Source organism: Eptatretus burgeri, chromosome 18, assembly GCF_056783735.1.
Source record: "Eptatretus burgeri isolate ZD-2024b chromosome 18, Ebu_testis_v1, whole genome shotgun sequence".
In the NCBI taxonomy this organism is placed as follows: Eukaryota; Metazoa; Chordata; class Myxini; order Myxiniformes; family Myxinidae; genus Eptatretus; species Eptatretus burgeri.
In genome coordinates, this window is record NC_140978.1 from 34,287,089 (window position 1) to 34,310,985 (window position 23,897).

At 44.5% G+C, this 23,897-nt stretch overlaps 1 protein-coding gene across 6 annotated transcripts in view; it reads left to right on the forward strand.

Annotated features, from left to right (window-relative positions):
* The first annotated feature begins 1,202 nt into the window (after window positions 1–1,202).
* Window positions 1,203–23,897, forward strand: part of ACTR8 (actin related protein 8) — a 68,138-nt gene continuing 45,443 nt past the window's right edge. For 2 of the 6 annotated variants that reach the window (XM_085864089.1, XM_085864091.1), the window contains exons 1-11: window positions 1,203–1,464; window positions 4,438–4,620; window positions 4,911–5,021; window positions 5,533–5,637; window positions 6,174–6,347; window positions 6,463–6,556; window positions 21,227–21,359; window positions 21,548–21,701; window positions 21,849–21,944; window positions 22,214–22,354; window positions 22,548–22,815. In XM_085864089.1, coding sequence (XP_085720215.1) covers window positions 1,243–1,464; window positions 4,438–4,620; window positions 4,911–5,021; window positions 5,533–5,637; window positions 6,174–6,347; window positions 6,463–6,556; window positions 21,227–21,359; window positions 21,548–21,701; window positions 21,849–21,944; window positions 22,214–22,354; window positions 22,548–22,815 — 1,681 coding nt within the window. In that variant the 5' untranslated portion in view covers window positions 1,203–1,242. The remainder of the gene's footprint in view (window positions 1,465–4,437; window positions 4,621–4,910; window positions 5,022–5,532; window positions 5,638–6,173; window positions 6,348–6,462; window positions 6,557–21,226; window positions 21,360–21,547; window positions 21,702–21,848; window positions 21,945–22,213; window positions 22,355–22,547; window positions 22,816–23,897) is intronic. The other 4 variants (XR_015053289.1, XM_085864086.1, XM_085864087.1 and 1 more) reach the window with 4 other exon arrangements.

Genomic DNA, 23,897 nt, shown 5'->3' on the forward strand with positions numbered 1-23,897 from the left:
TTCCTATTTGTCTTCTTCTTCTACCTAATCTGCTTCTTCTTCCTCCTATTCCTATACCACTTCTTCCTCTTCCTCTTTTTCTTCTTCTTCCTATTCCTCTTCTTCTTCCTATACCTCTTCTTCTTATCCCTATTCTTCTTCTTCCTAGTCCTCTTCTCCCTCTTCTTATTCTTCCTATTCCTCTTCTCCCTCTTCTTATTCTTCCTATTCCTCTTCTTATTCCTATACCTCTTCTTCTTCCTCTTCTTCCTATTCCTCATCTTCTTCCAATTCCTCTTCTTCTTCCTATTTGTCTTCTTCTCCTTAATGCTCTTCTTCTTCTTCCTAATCTGCTTCTTCTTCCTCCTAATCTTATACCTCTTCTTCCTCTTCCTCTTTTTCTTCTTCTTCCTATTCTTCTTCTTCTTCCTATTTCTATTCTCCCTCTTCTTCTTCCTATTCCTCATCTCCCTCTTCTTAATCTTCCTATTCCTCTTCTTCCTCCTATACCTCTTCTTATTCTTCCATACCTCTTCTTCCTCTTCTTCATGTTCTCTTCCTCTTCTTCTTCCTATCCCTCTTCTTCTTCTTCCTATTCCGTTTCTTCTTCTTCCTCCTATACCTCTTCCTATTCCTCTTGTTCTTCGTTTGTATACAACACGAGGCTGCTTGGCAACAACACTGAGACCGCGGCCGTGCCGCTGATGCAGTGCCCTCTGCGGGTTGAAGCAGGAATTTGATCACGGTGCCGGCGGTAGCTCGCCTCCTCTTTGGGAAAGGACACCGTGGGATATTTACCGTCGACCAACGAATTTCACCATTTTAACGTCCATCTGAGTGAGGAGGGACAGGACAGCACAGATATTGATGAATCATTGTATATCTCCGAACTACCAGGATGATAGTTGGTTTATAGCTGGCCCGAGATATATGAACACAGGCCAGAGCCTGCACACATGGGCCTGGACCATCTTGCGGCCCAAATTTCTCTCAGAGAGGGGAAAAAAAAAACATTAACTCCAGAGATTCATATTGAAATTATTTTCTCTGATTATTATTTCTCTCTGTTATATAATGAAATAGATTTTCGTCCCTTTCTTGTCATCTCACCTTCATTATCGGGCAATATAATCGAGGCGGTGTATAATATAATCACAGTGCGAGTTCGTCGATTGGTTGCATGCTCTTCGGTTTTATATTACCCGTTTTTCTCTCTGGTGTCCAACGGACGGTGTAATTTATTTCTCATTGAAACGAAATCCAATGAGTATAGAATCGTTGTTGCGGATTGTAAAGATACCGGTAACTCCATGTGGGCCACATCACGCCGATCGCGCCCTGTGCGTTTCCTACTCGGTCATGACCTCGGCAGAGCGAGAAGGGGTCAGAGAGAAGGACAAAGACAAAGACAGGGAAAAGGAGAAGGAACAACGTGGCACAAAAAGGCCAATCGTCCCGGCCTCCATTCCTGAGCCTCAAGTCGAGGTGAGTTACCCGTCTGGACTCGATCAAGTGTCCGGAGGTTGTAATGCAGAAGCTCTCCGCACTCGCTAGTCCAGTGTGGGCTGCAGTTCGGTCGTTAAAACATTACACGGTTGTGCTGTGACAAGTTTGGCACCGGGTTGTCAGATTTGATGTTGTTAATTGTACCAAAGATAACATGTTCTTGCGACTCAGGTCGCCCGGGTAACGGTTGGCTAAGTCTTTCACGAACCGACTGGCCACTGGCCAGGCCTGATATCTCACTGAATGTGGTCTGGGCAGGAATTTGTCGTTTGTTCGGGCTGCCGGCGACACCAATCGTACACCATTGAAACTTTGACGTCCACGAACTCAAGCTGTGGAAACCGAGGCATTTCGGATCGTTGGTATATCCCGCGATGAGGCTGAGTCTTTGGGTCTCTCACTCTCTCACCGCAGGCAGGTCGGTGGTCTTTCTGTCTTCCACCGTATCCTCTCCGGTCTCGCCACCTCCCCCCCCTCCTCTGCTCTGTCTGCCATTTGTCCCCCAAAATATTTCCGCAGGGTGCTCAAGGTCCGCCAACAACCCCCTTCTGGTAAAACTACCAAAATCACGAATCACTGCTCATCTTCACTCTTTCATTCCTCTTGTTACTTTGGAATAAACTCCCACACTCTCTTCAATCCCACTCTTCCCTCCAGGCCTTCAAAACAGCTGTTCACCACCACCACTTATCATCACCCATCCAGATCCTCGATCTTTTCTACCCCCGTTAATCCACCCCAAACCCATCTCCTTCAAATTCCTTGCTTTCCTTCCTGAAAGTCCCTGTAATGTCCATTTTGTATACCCCTTGTTCCCCGGCCCATCCCTCTCCCTTCCACAGATCTCCTAATGTCACTGTTCCCCACTGTTTGGTCCTTCCCACTGCCGCCCCTCTTGTCTCGTGCCCCTGTCGCTGTGTGCTGTGTGTTCGCTCTCATACGAGCCTCGACAAGGTATACAAAAAAAAAATAATGCTAGTCGATGGGACACCCGGCTTTAACGTCCTTTTGGAAGAGCTGCATACTCGTTGACGCAACACCCTGCCTGTGAAGCACCAGGGAGACGGTTTATAATAATAATAATAATAAAATGATTCTATCTGACAACACTTATCCTGATTCACGATAACAAAAATGAATACTGAACACTCATCATTGGTTACACACCTGACCTGAAGCAGGAACGATCGTGTAAGTTCAACAAAGTGATGTCAGCACTTTACCTTAGTGTAAGCTTGTTTCTGATGCCCCACTATACATACCATTACCAGAGTTCAAAAAGTATTTTCTTTGTGAATAATAAAGATTGTCAAATTGGAGGCATAATGACGATGGAATTTCTCAACCGAATGATGAGAGAGGTGGACTACCTGCCGTGGGAAAAGAGGGCTTGCACCCGAAACGTCACTTATCCTTTCCCACAGTAGTTAGCACACCTCTCGACCTCGACGGTTGGCACACACACACACACACACACACACACACACACACACACACACACACACACACACACACACACACACACACACACACACACACACACACACACACACCTTTCTCTCTCAACGTAATATTCGGTTTTGTTTTGTTTTTCCACTGATTTAAGCCAACTCTAATGCTCATAAATTCATTCATTTTACAAAATGTGAAACTTTTCTGCGATTCAAGCCCGTGGTTCTATTTTTATACTCGTATAAAAGCCTGCCAAAAAATGATGGGTCGGAGTTATTTTATTCAAAAAAAACAACAACAGGTAGACATGATGCTTTGTCACAAGAAGCGTTATTTTAAAATGCTACGTGTACAAATGTGACCCCATTTTCCTTATTTTCTGGGACGTTTCGCTTTGACGGAACGGCCTCGTGAGCATGCCAAAGTCTGAAGCCTCGGCCTAGCGTCTGGTGTACTTGCATCTTCATTATTTATTAGACATCCTACGGATGTAAATGAACACTCCTTTTACTCTGCGTGCGTTACACATCACGTGCAGCGAATTCCACCTCCCTATGCCTTGTATTTGTTGTTATTTTAAAAGCTTTTGTTCACCGCCCTTTAGGCCCAGGTGCAAGTCATCGTCCACATTTCCAACAGCAGACGTAATTACTCTGTTATGAAAAATGTTTTTTGAGTTTTTTTATCCTGAAAAATAGACTATCGTGAACACAGTCGTGTTAAAACATTGGCCTTTTAAAATCCTTATTAAATTGTCCTTCATGAAGGGGGACACAAATACACACTGTTATGCAGGTAGGATTTCATTTTTTTCCCTTTTTGTATTCAAAGTCGAGACTCATGGAAGAGAGAATACAGAACAGAAATGGAGAAATGGGAAGGGGAGTGGGGGGCACAGGGTGAGCAAGCTGGATACAAGCTTGAACCCAGCTTGAAGGAAAAATCAGGAATGAAACTGCAGTGGAACAAAATCGGAAGAGTGGGTGCGAGGTGAGGGGAGGAAACACAATAACCTGGAAAGGTAGGGGTGGGTTAATGAGGGTAGAGAAGATCATGAGCATGGGTGTGAGATGACCTGAGGTGGTGGTGGTGAGCAGCCATTTTGATTGAATCCTTGGAAGGAAGAAAGGACATTGAACTGACTGAGGAAGCGGGTTCCACAGGTGAGACGAAAAGACCAAATGAGTGTAGGTGAGCAAAGAGCCTGGATTTTGAGAGTTTCACTAGAAGTGTGTATCCTGGTGAAATCTCTGGGGTGAGGGGGAAGTGGGAAGGGAGGCGAAGTGTGTGGGGGGTGGGAAGAGGAGGGAAAGGGCAGACTGAGCAAGACGAGAAATGAGGATGTAGAAGATAGGCCACCAGCAGGTCTGCGATGTTGGAGTAACAGGCCTGGGGAATAAGTTTTGTGTTTTTTTACATGCATGTCACCATCCATGGCATACAGTGCAGGTTATGAATGCTCTTGAGTACGAATAAATTGCTTTTGTTTGTTTCCTGCAGCAAATCCACAGTAATTTTGTCATCGTTATCCATCCTGGTTCCACTACGCTGCGGCTGGGACGAGCGTCGGACACGCTGCCCACATCTATACCGCATGTAGTGGCTCGTAGGCACAAAGCTTCTGGACAGCTACGCCGCGATGAGACTTGGCTACTTCGCGATGGCATTGAGGTGGCAATTTGGGTGGGGGTAATGTTTGAATGCACTAAACAATAGAAGCAATACATTTGCCACAACCAAACAGACCATCCCAAAATAAATCGACCCTAAAGACCTTTAGCTTTGCTGATTGGAAATGGATGTTATTAAAGGGAAATGGACCACAATTAAAACCCTTTCCTCCCAGACTGATCTGACTTTGGCATTGTTATTCGACCATAAAAATGTATTTATTTATTTTCGGTCCTTGTCGGTTTGATTACTGGCATGTGTGATGAGACGCAGCATTTATTGGCGGCTTTTTCTCCTGGCAGCATGCTGATAGCAAGGAGCAGCGTCACAGTGGACTGAAGATGGTGGAACAGGCTATTTGGTCCCGAAAGATGTCGAATGGACTGCGGCGAATTCCCACCCATCCAGAGCAGGCAAGCATAAAATAGAGTCGGGGGCGTTGGTTGGTGGGGGAAAAGGGGTGGTCAGCTGGTATGTGCAGGATGGGAAAGTTGGGATGAATAATTTGTAGCATGCTTTTTACGGAGCTTGAATTGTCATATTGTTGTTTTTTTTTTGTGGTGTCTAACTAATTTGGTTATTGATTTCTTATTCATACGGAGACGAGATAATACTAGAACGGCACTCTGTCAAGCACATACCTCCGACAGCCTGAACAGTTTACTTTTTGTGTCTCACTGAAAGGCCGGATCTGCATTCAGACCTCAAAAAAAATCTAATCGGCTTGATCTTGTCACCTTCCCAACTTGTCCACCAAGTTTTGACCGAATCCGTCCATAAATTTTTGAAATATCCTGCTCACAGACGGCAGTACAGACAAATGGGTGAAAACACGATCCCCGTTCAACTTCGGTGGTGGAGGTAATAAGTATCATTCAATGGATTGCTTGCAGAATCTTTACTGTCAGGTGTTGTATTTTGCAGCTGGCTGCGTACAACAGCCGTATGAAGCCGTTTCCGCTTGACACGTGTCCCAGGGTCAAGTGGACGAACACTTTCCACAAGCCAGAGTGCTTGATTGGCGATGAGGTACAAAACCCTCCTGGATCGTTTGACGCGAGCTTGTGCAAGTTCCCCATTGTGTAAAAAATCAAATACATTCGTGTTTGTCCTGCAGTTGCGATCGACCACATCCGTGTCATCACGAGGTTGTGCGCAGCCTGGTCGCCATGCCACGGGTGTTCTTTTATGTTGTAACAATCGAACGATTATCCAAAATACCCCCATTCCCCATCCCCAAATATCATGTCGACAATCACGGTTAAAATACAGCGCGTGGTTCCAAGTGGTTAATTGTTTGACTTGCATAACTTCTCTATCAAATTGCCATTTCCCACAGTGCATTGCAGTGGCTCAATTATGAACTGCGATTAAACTCACTGGCTAAACAATCTCTCTGTATCACACAATGTTGGAAAATACTGATCCTTTGTTAAGCTGTTATTATTTTGTTTAAAGCGAATAATGGGTTAAATTTCTCTCACCATGTGTCCCTCTTCTTTAAGAGGCCATTCTTCCACAAGCTCTTTAAATTTGATAATCTCTCGGCACCCGATCCACGGCAGGCACTGCATGTGAACTACAGTGAACCCTACAGCTTGCACTGGCCCATGCACCGTGGGAAATTGAACTTGCACCAGAGATCCGGTGGTTCATTGAGCGCCGTCTTGGCTGACCTAGAGACAATCTGGATTCAGGCCATACACAAGTTCCTGGACATAGCTCCCTGCGATCTCAAGGTATACCATCCCTGGTCAGACTTATTCCTGACCAAACCCGCTCGCGGTCACACTTGCTCATTCCCCCGACTCCAATGTGTGTCCTCCATCCGAGCATGCTGTGTGTTTATTTCAGTATTACAGGTGTATCGTGCTGGTTCCAGACATGTGCAGCCGGCAGCATGTGAAGGGCATCATGAACATGCTTTTAAACAGCATGGGCTTCACAGGTGATCTTGTGTGAATGGGACATTCGGGGATACGTTCTTGCATACGGAAATTCTCATATCTGTCATAAGCAGGATGAGGACATCCCAGCATAACACAGATTTATTTAAGACCTGGGATTCAAATGTGCACCTGTCCCACAGTTACCACCACCATTTGACAAATCGTCAAACCACTCGGCCCTTGATGCCCATTCCAGAGTTTGTCCAATGTTGTTTTGTGAGCACAGCATTATTTAGGGTTAGTCAGACATTTATGGACCTTGCGGAGCAGGCCTCTGGCATCAAAAGTAAAACAAAATAAAAATACAACTCGCTTCGTGGGTTTCCTCAAAACTACTTGCATAAGTTTTCAAGAAGCTAAAAATATGATGAAAACTTAGCACTCAGAAGAGCACATCCCTCTGCCAGGGTAATAGTTTACATTTTGTATCCCACTGATAGGCTGCATCTGCACCCAGACCAAAATAAAAATCTATTTGGCTTGTTCTTTTCATCTACCCAACTCATCCACGATATTTTGTCCGAATTCGTCCACAACTTCTTGAGATATCATGCTATATATCATTTTTAGCACAATCTCAATGGTGAAGAATCATTTTAATAATTCTCTTCTCGGGATCTGGATCTATATCTTCACCAAAATCAATTCCATTCGTCCTTGTCAGGCACCCAACCTATCAAGCCTGGTGTTGGCTTAATGGTTAGGGTGGCTGATCTTAACGTCTTGAGTTCAAGCCCCTGTCCTGTCTTTGAATTAACACCAGGTGGGTTGACAGCCTGCCATCCGTCCGAGGTCGGTGAAATGAGTACCAGTGTGCTAGTAACAGGGGAATTGCATCAACGGCACAGCCGTGTCCCCAGAAAATGATGAAGCCAAGCAGCCACAGGCAGCATATGTACTGTATTAAATAATATAAAAACCCAACCTGTCCAAGTTCTGTCTGAATCCATCCATAACTTTTTGAGATATCCTGCACATAGACAAGCGAACAAACAAACAAACAGGGGTGAAAACATAACCTCCGTCCACCTTCATCAGAAAATAGATAATTTTCCAGAGTCAGAGAGATCATTGATGATCAGGAATAGGACTGGGCCCAGAACACTGCATTGGAGCACTCCAGCCTTGATGGGGAGAGGAGATGAAAGGATTCTATTGAGTGTCCTATGAGAGTAGAGGAAGTCAGTGAGTCTTGTGTGGAGTTGGCCTTGGATCCCATTGGCAGACAGGTTGGAGAGTAAGTTGGGATGCCAGACTGTATCAAAAGCACGACATATGTCGAGATAGATGGCCCTGGTCTCGTGTCTGACATTGAGGGTCTCCATCCATTGTTAGGTGAGTAGAAGCAGCATGTCCAAGGTGGAGTGACCTGGTCTGAGTGATCTGTGATGAGGTTGGCCGAGAAAAGGAAGGTTTTCATATCACATGGGTGGAACTTCTTCAGTATATTCCGGAAATCCGTATTTTTGTAATGACCCATGTAGAGGTTTCCATGTGTTCCTCATCAGAAAAGCATACCGTGATTGTAGGTAATTGAGGTGCTATTCCAATATGCTGATTCGTTTCTTACCCCATTTCATCTGGAAGGGGTGCAACGCTAATACAGCAACACATCATGACCACGATTATATGAATTATTCCCATGGTAGTTATTTAAAAAAAAAAATTTTTTTGAAGAAATTGGCCAGGTACAAAAGCTTGCAAGATCGTTACCATGATCAGATGTCTGCCAGGCAGGAGAACATTTCTCGATGTCGGTAAATATGGACATTTCTCTATGTCCATTGTTGGATTTTCCCATCGCCGTCCGCTTCTATGTGAACCTCACAGAAAATGCCGAGAGTGCCGTCTTCACATTGCACGAAGTAAAGACTTTTTTCCACTGTACACAAATGCAAAAACTGACGTTGTCTGTTGGTCATGATGAAGTTTGTGACCACATTGTTATGAGGCCAATAAATCTTTAGAAACTTTAACTCAGGAGGAGGCCATTTGGCCCATAATGCTTGTGCTGCACCAACGCTGCATAAAATAGATCCATCAGGCTCTCGACTCGGTTTCATCGGGGGAGGAGTGGGGATGAGAAAAGTGTGGCAGGCACAGGGACTAGAGTGTTATAAATGCAAATAAAATTAATATTTTAAACTCATTTGTTTCGTTATGGCTTGCACCTTTCCCTTGTACATGTGGCTTGGCATGTGTTTACTGACCCCTGCTGGAGGGGGTGGTGAGAATTGTTCATTCCATTGATCTCGTCGTCGAGAACATTTCCATTTTTAGCTTGCCTGTTCGAAGAACAGAGAGCTATAGCGATACCTCTGGCATGAGCGTGAGCGTGAAAATGTTAAAGTTTTTGGTGCAAGTTATTTCCTTTCTAATGTTTTTATCGACCACACTATTTTTTACTGATTACAATATACAAATACATCTTCTTCTTCTCCTTTCGGCTGCTCCCGTTAGGGGTCGCCACAGCGGATCATCCAATCCGCATAGTGATTTGGCATAGGTTTGGCATAGGCCGGATGCCCATACAAATACATATATTGCTTTAAAATTATTTGGATCAGACTTCACTGCAATGTTTTATAAAAAATATGATTAGACTAGTCTTTTAACCAGAGTTGGTGTCAAAGCCACCCAATGCTCTCCTGTTTATACATTTATCCTTTTTTAAAAGACGAGTCTAATAATTAATATTTTTTTATAATTCTCTAACAATTTTTTTTTTTTTTGGGGGGGGGGGGGGTTGGAAATCACTTAAAACATGTAGAAATGCAAAAAAACATTTTTTTCTCATAATTTTTTTTTTGGGGGGGGGGTTGGAAATCACTTAAAACATGTAGAAATGCAAAAAAGAGAAATCGAAATTTTGTTGAAAAAAAAAGTTGCAAAAACATTTTTTTTTCTCCAACAATTTTTTGGGGGGCGGGGTTGGAAATCACTTAAAACATGTAGAAATGCAAAAAAGAGAAATCGAAATTTTGTTGAAAAAAAAGTTGCAAAAAATTTTTTTCTATAACAATTTTTTTTGGGGGGGGGGGGGTTGGAAATCACTTAAAACATGTAGAAATGCAAAAAAAAAATTTCTCTAACAATTTTTTTTTTGGGGGGGACCAAGTCCAAAATCTAAAGGCATGATCCTTGGACCATACCTAACCCCCCCCCCCACCAAGTTTCGTCGAAATCCGTCGAGGAGTTTTTCCGTAATACAAAAAATTTAACATTTTCACGCTCACGCTCACGCTCACACTCACGCCGGGGGTATCGCTATAGCTCTCTGTTCTTCGAAGAGGCGAGCTAAAAACGATAAATGTATAAACAGGCGAGCATTGGGAGGCTTTGACACCAACTCTCTGGTTAACCTCCCTTGTGGAATTGCCATTAAAGCTGCACCAAAATGATTTCTCGCGTGCTAAATCTGCAATGTTTAATATAAGATAACAGTTTATCATAAGAAGGCACGGGACGTCGACAACTGAGAATTCCGTGACAAAAAATAGACGGACACAAAAACGGGCAGAGAAAGAAAGAAAGAGAGAAACAAATTAATTACACTCACGATTGGATGTAACGAAAACGCACTTAATACAGGAAATGTAATTGAAACAAAATCGTCAAGAGGACACAGCAGAGGGTGCCAGGTGAGGTCTTTTGGGCAGACATTGTGGCGTTAATGAGTCTATTATCTGTCAAGTAAAGGATTGTGCAGAAAACGTAAGGAGGTAGTGAATGCTCTGATTTACACTGGAGCGAGGGTGATTCTGGTATACTGATCCATTTCATGACGCATGACACCCCCCCCCCACCACCACTACCCCCTTTGTAAAACACTTGCATTAAAAGTCCTGCAAAGGTTTGTTATTCAGTATTCATTTATTTTATGACAACAAAATGCTGTACCAACTAACTGAAAAGAATCCTCCCAGAAATGGATGTTAAGTTGTAATAAATACATTCTTCCCAAAATATCACTTTCTTTTGCATTTTTTCCTTACAATTTGGACAGAATCACCCCTTGAGATCAATTTTTGAACTTTCTTTGGGGGTGGGGGGCATGCCCGGGACCCCCCCCCACCCACCAGTAAGAAGTCGTTTTGCTCGTTACTTTCCTTTTTTCAAAAATTCTGCAGTTTTACCCATGCATATCAACTGCAATGATGGATTCAATGGCCTTGCTAATGACTGTAAGTATGCTGATTCATCTGTGGTTGAGGGGATCCGTTTTTGCACCTTTTTATGTAATGCGGTGATATTGGCGGATTTCCAAGCAGATGGAAGATGACTTTGCGCAAATGATATTGTGAAAAGGGCAGAGAGAGAGGCTGTGCAAGAGCAGCAGAGCAGGTTTTTTTTTAGGACACTTTCAAGAGCTGATGCCGTCCGGTCCAGTAGCAGAGTCGGAGTCTAGGGTTGAAAGAACCTTCTCCACCTTCTCAGGTACAAAAGACAGAGTCCAGGATCAGTTGGGTATGGCAGGGAAGGGTGGGTACCGAGACTGAGGGTTGGGGTTAGAAGATTTGGAAGAAAACACAGAATTGAGGCATTTGGCCTTCTCATGAGCGGAGTTGGCTGTGGTGCCATTTGAAGAGCGGGAAGGGATGGAGGGCTAACATACACGAGAGAGACTTGATAAGATGCCACCAGGTTATAGAGGGAGATGAGTTTGAAAGTTCATTCTTGAGGTTGGACAAATGTTGTTTTCTGGCTTTCCTGAGAGTGGACACGCACTTGCTGCAGACTTTTTGAAAAGCACCTATTTCCTTTGGTCAGATTTGTCTTACAGGAAGAGAAAGGAAGTTGTTTCAGAGCAACTGCTTCACCACAGGATTCAGTGTACCATGGGTGGGATAATAAAAGACAAGATGGGGGTGAATCTGTACATGAGAGAGAGCAGGATTCTGTGGAAGAATTCCCAGGCTGAGTTAACATCAGGGGCAGTAGATATGGGAGACCAGTCCTGAAGAAAGATTGCTGCTTGCAGTCCCTGCTGTCGATCTGCTTGAGTGAAATGCAAGACTTGCTGATGTCGAGGCAGTTCTCTGAGAATAGCCAGAGAGAATGTTGACTTTCACAAGCTCATGATTAGAAGAACAAATTGGAGCAGAGGAGCAGCAGCAGAAGACATTTTCAGGAAAGTTAGTTATCAACAAGTCGAGTACAGAGTTTGCCATTGGGAGTGGTCGTAAGAAGTTCGACATGAGTAGTCGCACCAATGGTGTAAATTTTGTCTCAATCCGGCAAGTAGTTGCGGAGAAAAATATGAAAGTTCTGTACAGACAGACAGACAGACAAACAAACAAACAAACGGACCCAAATGCAATACCCCCTCCTTCGGCGAGAGTAACAAGAAAAAGAGCAATCAGAGATTGCAGACCCTCACCAGGATTTGTTTTGTGTGGTGCTTGTATCCTGGTGTGTTGTGTAATTCAGGTCAGGTCAGGTCAGGTATGGGAGCATGTGCCAGAACAGCGCGTCGCTGCGTCCACTTTCCGCCGGTACTCCAGGGGCCTCCGTCTGGCCATCCCCCAGGCAGATGCCAGGCCCATCCCCATCTCCTTGAGATGATGGTCAACCTGCTGCAACCATGAGGCACGTGGTCGGCCCACTGGCCTCCTCCACTCATGAGACTCCCTCGCTGAGAGAATCTGGTGAGCAGGATCAGCGTCAGGAAAACGAGCCACATGTCCATACAGCCGCAGCTGACGCTCACGGACTATGCAGGTAACAAATCTCATCCGAGTCTCTCTCAGCAACCGCTCGTTGGACACAAAATCCGACCAGCGATAGCCAAGGATTCTCCGAAGAGACCTGGTACCAAAGGAATTAAGTCTCCGTCTCAGATCCTTGGTCAAAGTCCAAGTCTCGCACCCATAGAGCAAGACTGGAAGTACCAAGGACCTGAAGACTCGGACTTTCGTCCTCCCGCACAGGTACCGGCAGCGCCACACCCCATGATCCAGTGAATCCATGACTCCCCAGGCCCGACCCAGACGTCTATTGACCTCCGGCTCACAACCTGCGGAGACATGAATATCACTGCCAAGGTAAGTGAATCTATCCACGACCTCAACATCCTCACCACAAACAGACACAGACAGGACAGCAGCATCCAAGATGTCACCGAAAGCCTGGATCTTTGTTTTGACCCAAGAAATCCGTAATCCCAACGGCTCCGACTCCTCATTCAGCACCTCGAGGGCCCCCAAGAGGATGTCTAAAGTCTCCGCAAAGATGACTGCATCATCTGCAAAATCAAGGTCCGAGATCTTGACATTGCCAAACGATGCACCGCAACTTGATCTCTCCGACATCCTCCCAAAAATCCAGTCCATACAAGTGCTGAAAAGTGTGGGGGCAAGTACACATCCCTGACGAACTCCAGTAACAACTGGAAATAAGTCAGAGGCGGTACCACCACACTTCACAGCACTCTCAGTACCAGAGTAGAGTTCAGACATCAGATCGATCAGTTTCGGTGGCACCCCACGAAGACCAAGAATCCTCCAGAGGACATCCCGATTCACTGAATCGAACGCTTTACAGAGATCAACATAGGCTGCAAGCAGCCCCTGCCGAAACTCTCGTCTGCGTTCAGTGAGGACACGAAGAGCAAGGATACGGTCAATCGTTGACCTCTTTGGTGTAAAGCCTGACTGCTCTGGACGCTGGTGCTCAAGCAGATGGTGGCGAACCCTATCAAGAATTATCCGAGCAAAGACCTTGCCCGGCACTGAGAGCAGCGTCACCCCTCGGTAGTTGTTGCAGTCTTGGCGATCACCCTTCCCTTTCCAGAGAGGGACAACAAGGCCCCTCTTCCAGTCAGTTGGGATGATGCCTGTGTTCCAGGCAGAGCACAAAACTGCATGCAACGACGCGAGTGCAGCATTTCCACCAGCCTTGAGAAGTTCAGCATGGATGCCACAGATCCCTGGAGCTTTGCCCCATTTCAACTGGTTCACCGCAGCCCGTGTTTCCACAAGCGATGGTGGACCACAGTTGATTCGAGGGTCAGCAACAGGGATTGTAACACCCTTGACGTCCAACTCGACAGCTGGGGGATCAGCCTGGTACAACCGCTCAAAGTAACCGGCCCAGCGGGCCTTCACTTCAGACTCCTCTGTCAAGAGCCTACCACTCTCTGCTCGAACTGCAGTGCTCCGAGGGATGGGCTTGGATGAACGTAATGCGCGAATTCCCCTGTAAGCGGGACGAGAATCACCTGTCCACAGGTGATGCTCTACCCCCTCACAGATTCCTCGCACATAGGCCTCCTTGTCCACCCTCAGTGCACGTACAGTTTTACGCCTCAGCTCCCTGAACAGCTCAGCTCTGCCATTCAGCCTGGCCCTGCGACTCTGGTCAATGGTATCCAGTGTCCCTTGAGAGACAAAATTCTTCTTTGCCCTGCGGTGAACTCCAAGGCATCCACCGGCAACATCAAGGACGGTGGTCTTGAAGGTGCTCCACAACTCTTCAGGACCCCCAAAGCACCCAGACCCCCAAGTGTCCACTCAGCCTGTTCGCAAACTCCTCAGCTACTCTCTCATCCCTGAGCTTGGCAACATCCAGCCTAGGCTGGGATGGTACCATTCTCCAGGATTTAAGGTGCAGCTTTAGAGTTGCTACAACAAGCCTGTGGTCAGTATTGAGGAACTGAGCACTCCGGTAGACCCTGCAGTTCTGGATCATCCTCCAACGACCGTCAATGAGGACATGGTCAATCTCCTTTGCCACACCGCCAGCGTTGGAATACCAAGTCCAGCGATGAGCTTGTGGGCGCTGAAACCATGAACCAGCCACCCTAAGTCCATGACTTCTTGCAAAGTCAAGGAACTTAGTGCTATTCTGGTTCATAGTTCCTGACCCATGGGGACCAACACACACCTCATAACCATCCCTATCAGTTCCAGTCGATGCATTGAAATCCCCCAAGACTAGAAGTGTATCTCGTCTGGGGCACTGATCAACCACAGACTCGAGTGTGGCGTAGAATGCATCCTTCACGGTAAGATCACTCGCCTCAGTCGGAGCATAAATAGAGACCAGGGAAATGACACCTAAGGAGTGACGAATCCTTAATCTCATAATACGCTCGTTGACCGGTGTTACCTCAATTATCATTGGGGTCAGCTTATTGGACACAGCTACAGCAACTCCTTGGGTATGGTAACCATCAGAGCGACCAGACCAATAGTAGGTGTAACCACCCACCATTATCTCGCCGCAATCCGGTCTCCGAACCTCAGAGAGAGCTGCAATCCCGATGTCCAAACGCTTGAGCTCAGATGATAACAGAGACAGGTGATCATCCTCTCTTAGGGATAGGACATTCCAGGCACCCACCCGAAGGGACCGCCTCAGGTTAACCCAAGGAGACCGCCGTCTGGTGGACGACACCTCAGCACCACTCCGACACACTCTCCCGCAATCTGACCCAGGGATGTTACCCCGTGGTTTCCCTCCTATCAAAGATTGGGGGTCCCGAAGGCTTTGCCCCAATCCCATCATCCGGTGAGCTGCCCTGCGAAGGGAAGCTGCACAGGAGGTACTCCCACGGAGTGGGTTTTCAGATTTTTTTGCGTTTTTGCGTTTTGCGGAATGAAGCGTTTTACGGTGGCCGGAGTGCAAATCCTGCCACCAACCTCCTGATAAGAAGTAACCCAACTGCAGGAGGACGTCCGCAGACACAGTTGGGCACTAGATATGGATGGCCGTTGGCTCACAAGGAGCTCCTCCGCCCTTTGACAGGTTTTGTTTTTAATCCTGCTGGGTGTCCATATCCAAACACCCTCCTCACCAGAAAACCTGGTGGGGGAGACGGTTTAGTCGCCGACAACCCGACCATGGAACAGGTTAGTACAGGTTTACATGGTACCTGTAGCAGGTCACAGATCGAACCTGACCTGACAAAAATAATTGTGTAATTAATATATCATTCATATCAAGTTGTGTCATATATATCATATATATCAAGTTGTGTAATTAATAATCTATATTAGAAAAGGAGCTGTGTCTGTCTGTCTGTTTGTCATGTTATCACTTGAGAATGGATTAATGGATTTCAATTAATTGAACTGCAGTGGATTCGGGGAACTCCCGGGAAGTTTGTGACAATTTTTTTTTATTTTTTTTTTTATGGGTACATGGGCACACGTGGCAAAACTGCTAATGCAAACTTGCGCAGTTGGTTATCCCCACATTCCCAGAAATCAATTTTTTTCTTGCCCTATTTGCCTTATTGATTAGCCATCACAGCAAAGATTGGTATTTCCATCAGCTAAGCGACGAGTCGTGTGTGTGTGTGTGTGTGTGTGTGTGTGTGTGTGTGTGTGTGTGTGTTTGTGTGTTTGTGTGTTTGTGTGTTTGTGTGTTTGTGTGTTTGTGTGTTTGTGTGTTTGTGTGTTTGTGTGTGTGTGTGTGTCAGTCAGTCACGCTACTTCTCCTACAGTTCTTGGCCAATTACATCCAGAGTTGCTACAGAGAATCAGCATGACTTCAATTAATATATTGGGGTGTTTTTATCTTTTCCGGTGGTCTTGGGGAAGAGGGGGAGGGGACACAAATTCTCGAGGTAAATGTGTCTCGTGTCGCACCACCTCTAGGTGGGGGGGGGGAGTATTACAAGTTTCCACCATTTACGGTAGTCAGTATTCCTGTCCCCACGTTTTCCAGTGCAGTGAGGTATTTTGAATTATAAGCAGTCGGTATGTTTTGCTTCATGCACGTAATTCGGGTTTTTGGGTTTTGTTTTTTTGCCTATACAGAACTATCCATTGCCTATACATTGCCCAAATAAAGGTTTGCATCAGAAGAACATGTTGTACGCTTGGAACAAGATTGCCCATAGGGTGGGTACTCTGCTAGCAAGTCGACATAACTTTATAACTACTGGCAGTGATGACCGGGTACCAAGACATGCCGCTTTGATGCAATCCCTCTTTGTTCGGGCACTTGACCATGACCCATGGCATTTATTATTATTTAATTTAATTCACAATTGGATTAAAATAAATTCAATTCAAATCAAATGGCTGCAGTCCTGCATTTGAGTCATCAGAAGGAACCCAAACAAGCAAAAACCAAAGATGTCATCGGGAGGAACCTGGATAAGGTTCAGGTTTCAGCTGCTACTCTTCTACCCTCAAACCCATCCATGCACAGCCAAGTGAGCCTTATTCAAAAAAACAAAAGAACCCAGATAAAAAATTAAACAATTATGGTTGCCAGACCATACATCCAATCCAGATTGAAATTTAAAACATATTCCCCATGACTACTGGATCATTTGATGTCTATCAATGAAGTGGTTCAGGAGAGTTTTTATTTTGTTTTGTTTTTTAAAAAGATTTTTGCTCCGACCATGTGACCTATCAATTATTCGTGAATACCTTGGTATCCGGAAGGCTTCAGGGAACATTTGTGTGATGTTTTCCCTCGGTCTGTCCAGCCGTTCTGGGGAAGACTTTTTATAGGTTTTAGAGTAAATCCAATATGGTTGCCAAATCACGTGACCTCTGACGTCATATGTGTGAACTTTTGTTCCTCATGAATAGGTAGTCGTACATGTAAAGTTTTGCCTCGATCTGTTCAGCCGTTTTAGAGAAGATTTTTGAAGGGTTTTTGAAAAAACAAACAATATGGCTACCTTACCACATGGCCGATGACATCATCAATTATTTTTCTGTGGACCAATTTATCCCTAGATGACCCTCAAAATTTTCATACTGATTGTATGTCGCATTCTCTCTATGCAATTATGATATGATATAATGAAGGCATCTATGACATCGTAAAAAAAAAAATAATCAAACTTATTCCCCATGAGGGAATATGTATCAAGTTTCATTTTTTTTCCTTGGTGTGGTTTTGGAGATAGAGGTCCAAAGTTTTTCCTTTTTTTCCAACATGGTTGCCACACCACCTGACCTATGATGTCACAATTATTATTAGAACATTCTACCGGAGTAGTCGCTCCTATGGTGAAAATTTCGTCTCGATCTGATGAGTAGCTGCAGAGAAAAACACTCGTCTGTGTGGACAAACAGACAAATGGACCCAAATGCAATACCCTCTCCTCTGACGAAGGTAATAAGCTTTTACACGTCGGTGACGCCATGTTTAACAGTGTGTTTAAGGCCTTAAAGCAAGCATTGCATGGCTTGTAATTGGTAGTTTACATGGGACGTTTGCTTGAATTGGCTCAAGAAGAGGAAAGGGGAACCCAGCCACGGGATTTTTTTTCATTCATGGCGATCCCGCTGGTTAATAATTTTCGTTGCACTCAATGAAGTTGTGCTTCATTGACAACTTAATTGTGCTTTCGGCACGTTCCAAAGTTTAATGCTTTGGTAATTTCACATTTTCTTGGGTAAATATATAGCAGGGATCACAGCCTTGCTCGATTAAAGTAAATATGCTTAGTTATTTATAAGAATCGTTAATTTCTTCAAATTTTCAGTGTAGTCCACATTTTCCGATCCTCAAATCTGAAGACAGATTTCGATTAAATACTTTAATTACATCGTGAGCGAGCATACATCGTGGTTCCAAGGCAAGGCAATTTTGAGTAAGCCAAAACAAATGGCAGCAGAAGACCTCTGCGAGTTAGAACGAGCTGACCAAGGATAAGCCTGTTTTTGTTTTTGATGAGATGAGTTAATTATCGTCAAAGGGGGTGTTTAAATTAACCTAAACAGTTAATAACTTGGGGGGGGGGGGTCCCTTCGTATGCAAGCAAAGTTTCGGGCCGTAAGGTTTCATGGTCTTGGAGTTATGGAGGAGACACACACACACACACACACACACACACACACACACACACACACACACACACACACACACACACACACACACTTAAAGATGTATATTCCATGAAAGGAACGTATAACCATAAGCAAGAGGAAATTTGATAGAAATGAGAATAGGTATGGGGTGAAATGAAAAAATATATATTTGATCTTTTTTTCTTGGGGGGGGGGGGTGTATGAAAGGAAAGAGGATAAAATTGCAAGTAGAAGGAAGATACCAGGGAAGAAGGAACTAAAACGAGGAACACGGAAACAGAATTTTCACACTTTCCAGCCAACGATAGGCCTTCATGCCTGGTGTTGGCTTAATGGTTAGGGTGGTGGGCTTGGAATCCTAGAATCCTGAGTTCAAAATCCACTCAGCTGTTGAATTAATACCAGGTAGGGTTGACTCTGCCTGTCATCCTTCCGAGGTCGGCAAAATGAGTGCCAGCATGCTGGTATACTGTGTCGGAGTGGTGACCTGTCCAGGATTGTGTCCAATATCCAAGGAGACTGCTTCGGCAGCACCGATGTTCTACACAGAGTATAGTCTCAACGGATGGATAGGCCTTGTCAGGCAGGCTTTGAACAATACAAAATGAAAAGCAAAACAACAAACAAATTAACATGAAACGTTGCTCCGAATACACCAGCAACCCTGAGACAAGATGCAATAACATATAATGACAAATCCAGTTAAAAAACAAAAACTCAGCTTTACGAGGTGGAAATGAGGAGCTCAAGGCTTTTACCACGCTTTCGGAAAACCCCTGAACCTATCAGGTCGTTTGCATGATGGAATTTTGTGTATAACAAATTTGGTTGATACATTTTTTAATTGCTACCTAAGAGGTGCTTTACATGTTTGGAATTTCATTGACCCTTACCTTTGACTAATTTGACCAGATTTATACACATATAGTACACCTGCATATAAATAAGCTGTGTAAGTTTCAATATATCTTGAAAAATTCCTGAGGTTTGGCAATAATAAAATCTCAGAAATATCCCATTGATTATAATGGGGTAAAATTGTTGTCATGGACACAGTTTTCTCTTTGCCACCCACATGGGACTTTTCCCAAAGCCACGAACCAAGATGAGCAGAACCTGGGAAAAAAATTCATGAATTAATGATATTTTGTGCTCTCTTACCTTGGTACTGAGGTGGTTTACCAATGGGGAAGGGGGCTTTTGATTATGACTGAACCTCAAGTGTTATTGCAGAAGGCCCTCAGACAGAAGGTCTAATGGGGTCTATCTGATATACAGGGTCTTTGAGGGTCTTAAAAGGTCTGATGCTTAGAAAGGGTCTGATTGGGTCTCAGGGTTATAAATGATCTTCGGGTTATAAAGGGTCTCTGGGGTCTTAAATGGTCTTGGGGTCTTAAAGGTTCTTGGGGTTCGAAGGGGTATAAAGGGTGTAAGTGTCCAAAGGGTAGTAAAGGTTTAAAATTGTCTGAAGGGGTCTAAAAGGTGTAACGGCTCAAGGTCTACATGTCAAAAAAAAATTATGTTCCAATGGTCTGTAATTAAGCGAGGTAATTAATAGACATAGTCAAGGTCCAATAATAAGTAATTAATAAACCAATGTCACCCGCAGGGTGACCCGTATCTTGCCAAAAGGTGACCACGTGTGACTTCTTTAAGGTCACACTGAGGTGAACAGAGCTGCTATCCACCAGGAGCGACTCCTTGAGGAATATCTGCCTACGAGAGATTCCGATGAGAATTGTTCTACAGAGTAACCATGAAAAATATGTGTTTGCCTCATAACGTCACCAAATGACGTCATAATGTCTCAAGCTTGAAATATCTAGAAAGCACTCATTGAGGTGTTCAATTTGAGGTACTACACGATATGGTTCCTAAAACTTGAAAATTTGACCTTGGGGTCAAATATGTTTGACCTTAGGCGCTAACCATGAAGGTCAAGGCCAATTGCCACTAAAAATTAATCAGCTGAGCGCCAGACCATGAACTATATTCCCATGAAGTTTGAAGACAATCCGATCAAAATTACTCAAAAAATAAGGGTTTCGTCAACTCCCCTGATTTGTGACAAAGTGACCTTGACCTTTGACCTTGACCTTCAAAATTTTGTGCACTGAAAGGGACCTCTAGAGGCCTCTGATATGCAAAGTTACAAAAATTTCCAATGATAACTGTGCTCTGCAGAATTTTTTATTCGTGATTACAAACAAACAAACAAACAAAAAAAACATACAAGCTGACTAACATATTTTGCAAAACTTCGTTTTGGCAAGATAATAAATGTACTCACGGTCCAACTCGTGTTCAAACAGGACGTAATGTGATAGACATACTCGCAGGGGTCGACCAAGATTTCACCTGAGCAAGTGTTGCCCGTGCAACTGTGTTTTTCAGTTTTATATACAGAATATACATGGATATCAATTGAATCGGTTGAAAATTGACGATGTTTGTGACCTTTGGCCTTTTGAACTGTTGATCGCAAAAACAATAGGCTTCCAGCTTGTCACTGCCTCTACCATTTGGTGGAGTTTCGTGAAGATGGGAGTAAAAATTTGATCTGTAGGCGACAGACAGACACAGACACAGAATAACAGACCAGACCAACCAATATACTTGTGAATCTTCGATTTTGCAAGTAATAAATAAATAAATACATACACATCTCACATGCACCCCACTTCCCACTGTTAGTTAACTTGATCTTATCAACTTTCAGTTGATAAAATCCATTGTTTAACTTGTCTGCTGATGTAGATTGACACAAGTATTCCATCGTATTAATGATTGCACACTAATGTCAATAATCTGGTCTCAAAGAAGCTCTTGGCATTAGCTTTTGTATTGTGCTTTGTATTCAATTATCAACTCTTGACTCTCACGCAGGTGTGATAGTTCAGCAGGAATCTGTGTGCGCCACGTTTGGCTGTGGGCTCAGCTGCGCCTGCGTAGTGGATATTGGCGATCAAAAGATGAGTGTGTGCTGTGTGGAGGACGGGATTTCACACCGTAACACTCGGTAGGCAGGCTGCCGTGGGATGCTTTAGTGGAAGGCTTCCACAGTGCACTATGATTGCTTGAACCATGGACCTTACCAGCTCACACTTCTCCAAATTGCATTTGCTTTTCTAATTTCTCTGATAATGGTGTACAGGTCACAAAACAAATGAAAATGGTTGTGTGTGGTGGTTGGACATGCGGTTGCAGGCTGTGGTTGGAATACGGTGGAGCGGATGTGACGCGATGTTTCTACTGGCTGATGGAACGCTCTGGTTTCCCTTTCACCAAATGCCAACTTGGAAATCGCCATCATGCGCTCCTGCTTCAGCAACTCAAAGAAAACTTCTGTCATTTACATCAGGTGTTTAACAAAATGCACAACAGATGGTGTACTTTAGACAGTAGACAATTACAGCAACTACATTGTGTTTTGCTGTCTCGCATTCACACAATCACTTGTTCGTTTTGCCCTGTCGGTGACCATTTTGATCGTTCTTTCCTCAAGTAGGACATATCTGGGATTCAGGACCATGAATTCAAGCTCAGGCTCCCGGATTCTCCACCTTTGCTCTACCGGCTCAAACTGGGAGACGAGAAGTTGCAGGTTGGTTCAAACAGTGTGGTCCATTTCCATGATCGGTATCTTCCTTGGATGCCAACAAGAAGTGATCAAATTACTTGGTTTACCATTCATTGCGGCAAAAGTAAAAGATCGCTGTGGTTCAGTGATTTGAGGATCTGCCTTAACATAGTCGTAACATGTATTGGTATTTACACTCTGGCCTCGAAAAGGAAACCCTGCTCGAGATTTTAGTATGTGCATACACACCTGTTTGATTAATTGGGATGGTGATGAAGTGCACCTTATTTCAGGCACCGATGGCTTTGTTCTACCCTGCGTCGTTCGGCATAGTCGGACAGAGAATGACCCTTCTACAGCAACGATCGCAGGGAGACCCAGAAGATCCTCATGATGAACATTACCTAATGGCCACGCAAAGCAAGCAAGAGCAGGTAATTTGTGGGACCTGTGAAAGTGAAAATGAATTCTAACCATTGGTGCTCTTTTGCTAGATCTGGCTTCAGCCGTTGAGGAAAAGAAAATAAATAACTGAAAGTGTCTCCAAATGGTGTGGAGGAGTTGTAATTTATTTTTTGGTGTTGTTTTTTTGTTTGTTTATTTCTATTTTGACTGCTACTCATGCAGGCAGCCAAAGCGGTGGCCGAGCGTCGAGCCCAGGCCAAGCATGCGGCTCTGGACACTGAGACGGGAGGCCCGGAGGCAACTGAGCGACCAGGCCTTTCCGGATCATACGGCGAGGCCGCGACGCATGGCTCTGCGGATGTGTCACTACCGCACGGCGAACACGATGAAGCCGCACCCTCCGTGGTTTCGCGCAAGCTCTCCTCACCGCAGTTTGAGGGCAAAGCGCTCGGAATTGACAAGGCCATTCTGCATAGCATTGAGTGCTGTGGTGAGTGAACTCTGGCCATTTTAGCATGAGACCTGGCTCCATCATTGCTTATTCCACATTGTTATTATGGTACAATTATAAAACGTGTTCACACCTTCCGCAAAGCAAAAGTGGTTGGCCAACACAGACACCTGATTGAGGATCTATTAAATATTTTAAGGGGTGTTTACAAAAAGGAATGGTGGTGAGAACATGTGGACATTGGGTATACATGCATAAGAGATCTGAGAAAAAAATGTGATAGGGGGTTCTTGGAAGTAAAGAAGATCATCGTGAGGAATGGAAGATGATGCGGAATAGTAGTGAGCTGCAACGGGGTGGGGGGGGGGGTGGTGGTGGAGAATTGCAAGTGTGATTGAGCTTCGTGTTGTGGATGTGTTCAGGATCTGAGAGGTTGAGGCCTGACAAAAATGCGAGTCCTCAAGTCTGAGATGACTTTGAAATATAGAACTGCATGTTCAGTGCTTCGGAATACAGTGCGCTATGCTTTCTGCTCGATCCCCACACTGTTGATAACTTGTGGATAGAAAATGGTTCTCATTTGCAAACATCTGTGATCATGTGAAAAAAGATTTTCTACTTGCAGAGTTCCACCAAGGAGTGAACTCTTAGAGCGATGAGACGTTTCACGACTGTGTGGAAACTCAAAACGGTGATGATATGATAACCCATTTATGATGGCATGGCCTTCTTTGTTTCAATACAAAAACAAGGGTTTCATGCTTCTGCTCATGACGAAGTGGATTGATGTTGGCCGATAAAAGCAGATGTGCTTGCTCGCTGGTTCTCTTGGCTTTATAAAGCTTGTGGATCACAAGTGAAATGTTGCTTGACACTTCCTGTTTGTACCAAATTGGAGAGTGGTTTCAGTTTCAGGTGTGTGTGTGTGTGTGTGTGTGTGTGTGTGTGTGTGTGTGTGTGTGTGTGTGTGTGTGTGTGTGTGTGTGTGTGTGTGTGTGTGTGTGTGTGTGTGTGTGTGTGTGTGTGTGTGTGTGTGTGTGTGTGTGTGTCTCGTCCATAGCTAAGGATAAAATAAAAGGATAAAACCTAGCAGCCTGAAACTTTGCATGCATACGAAGAAA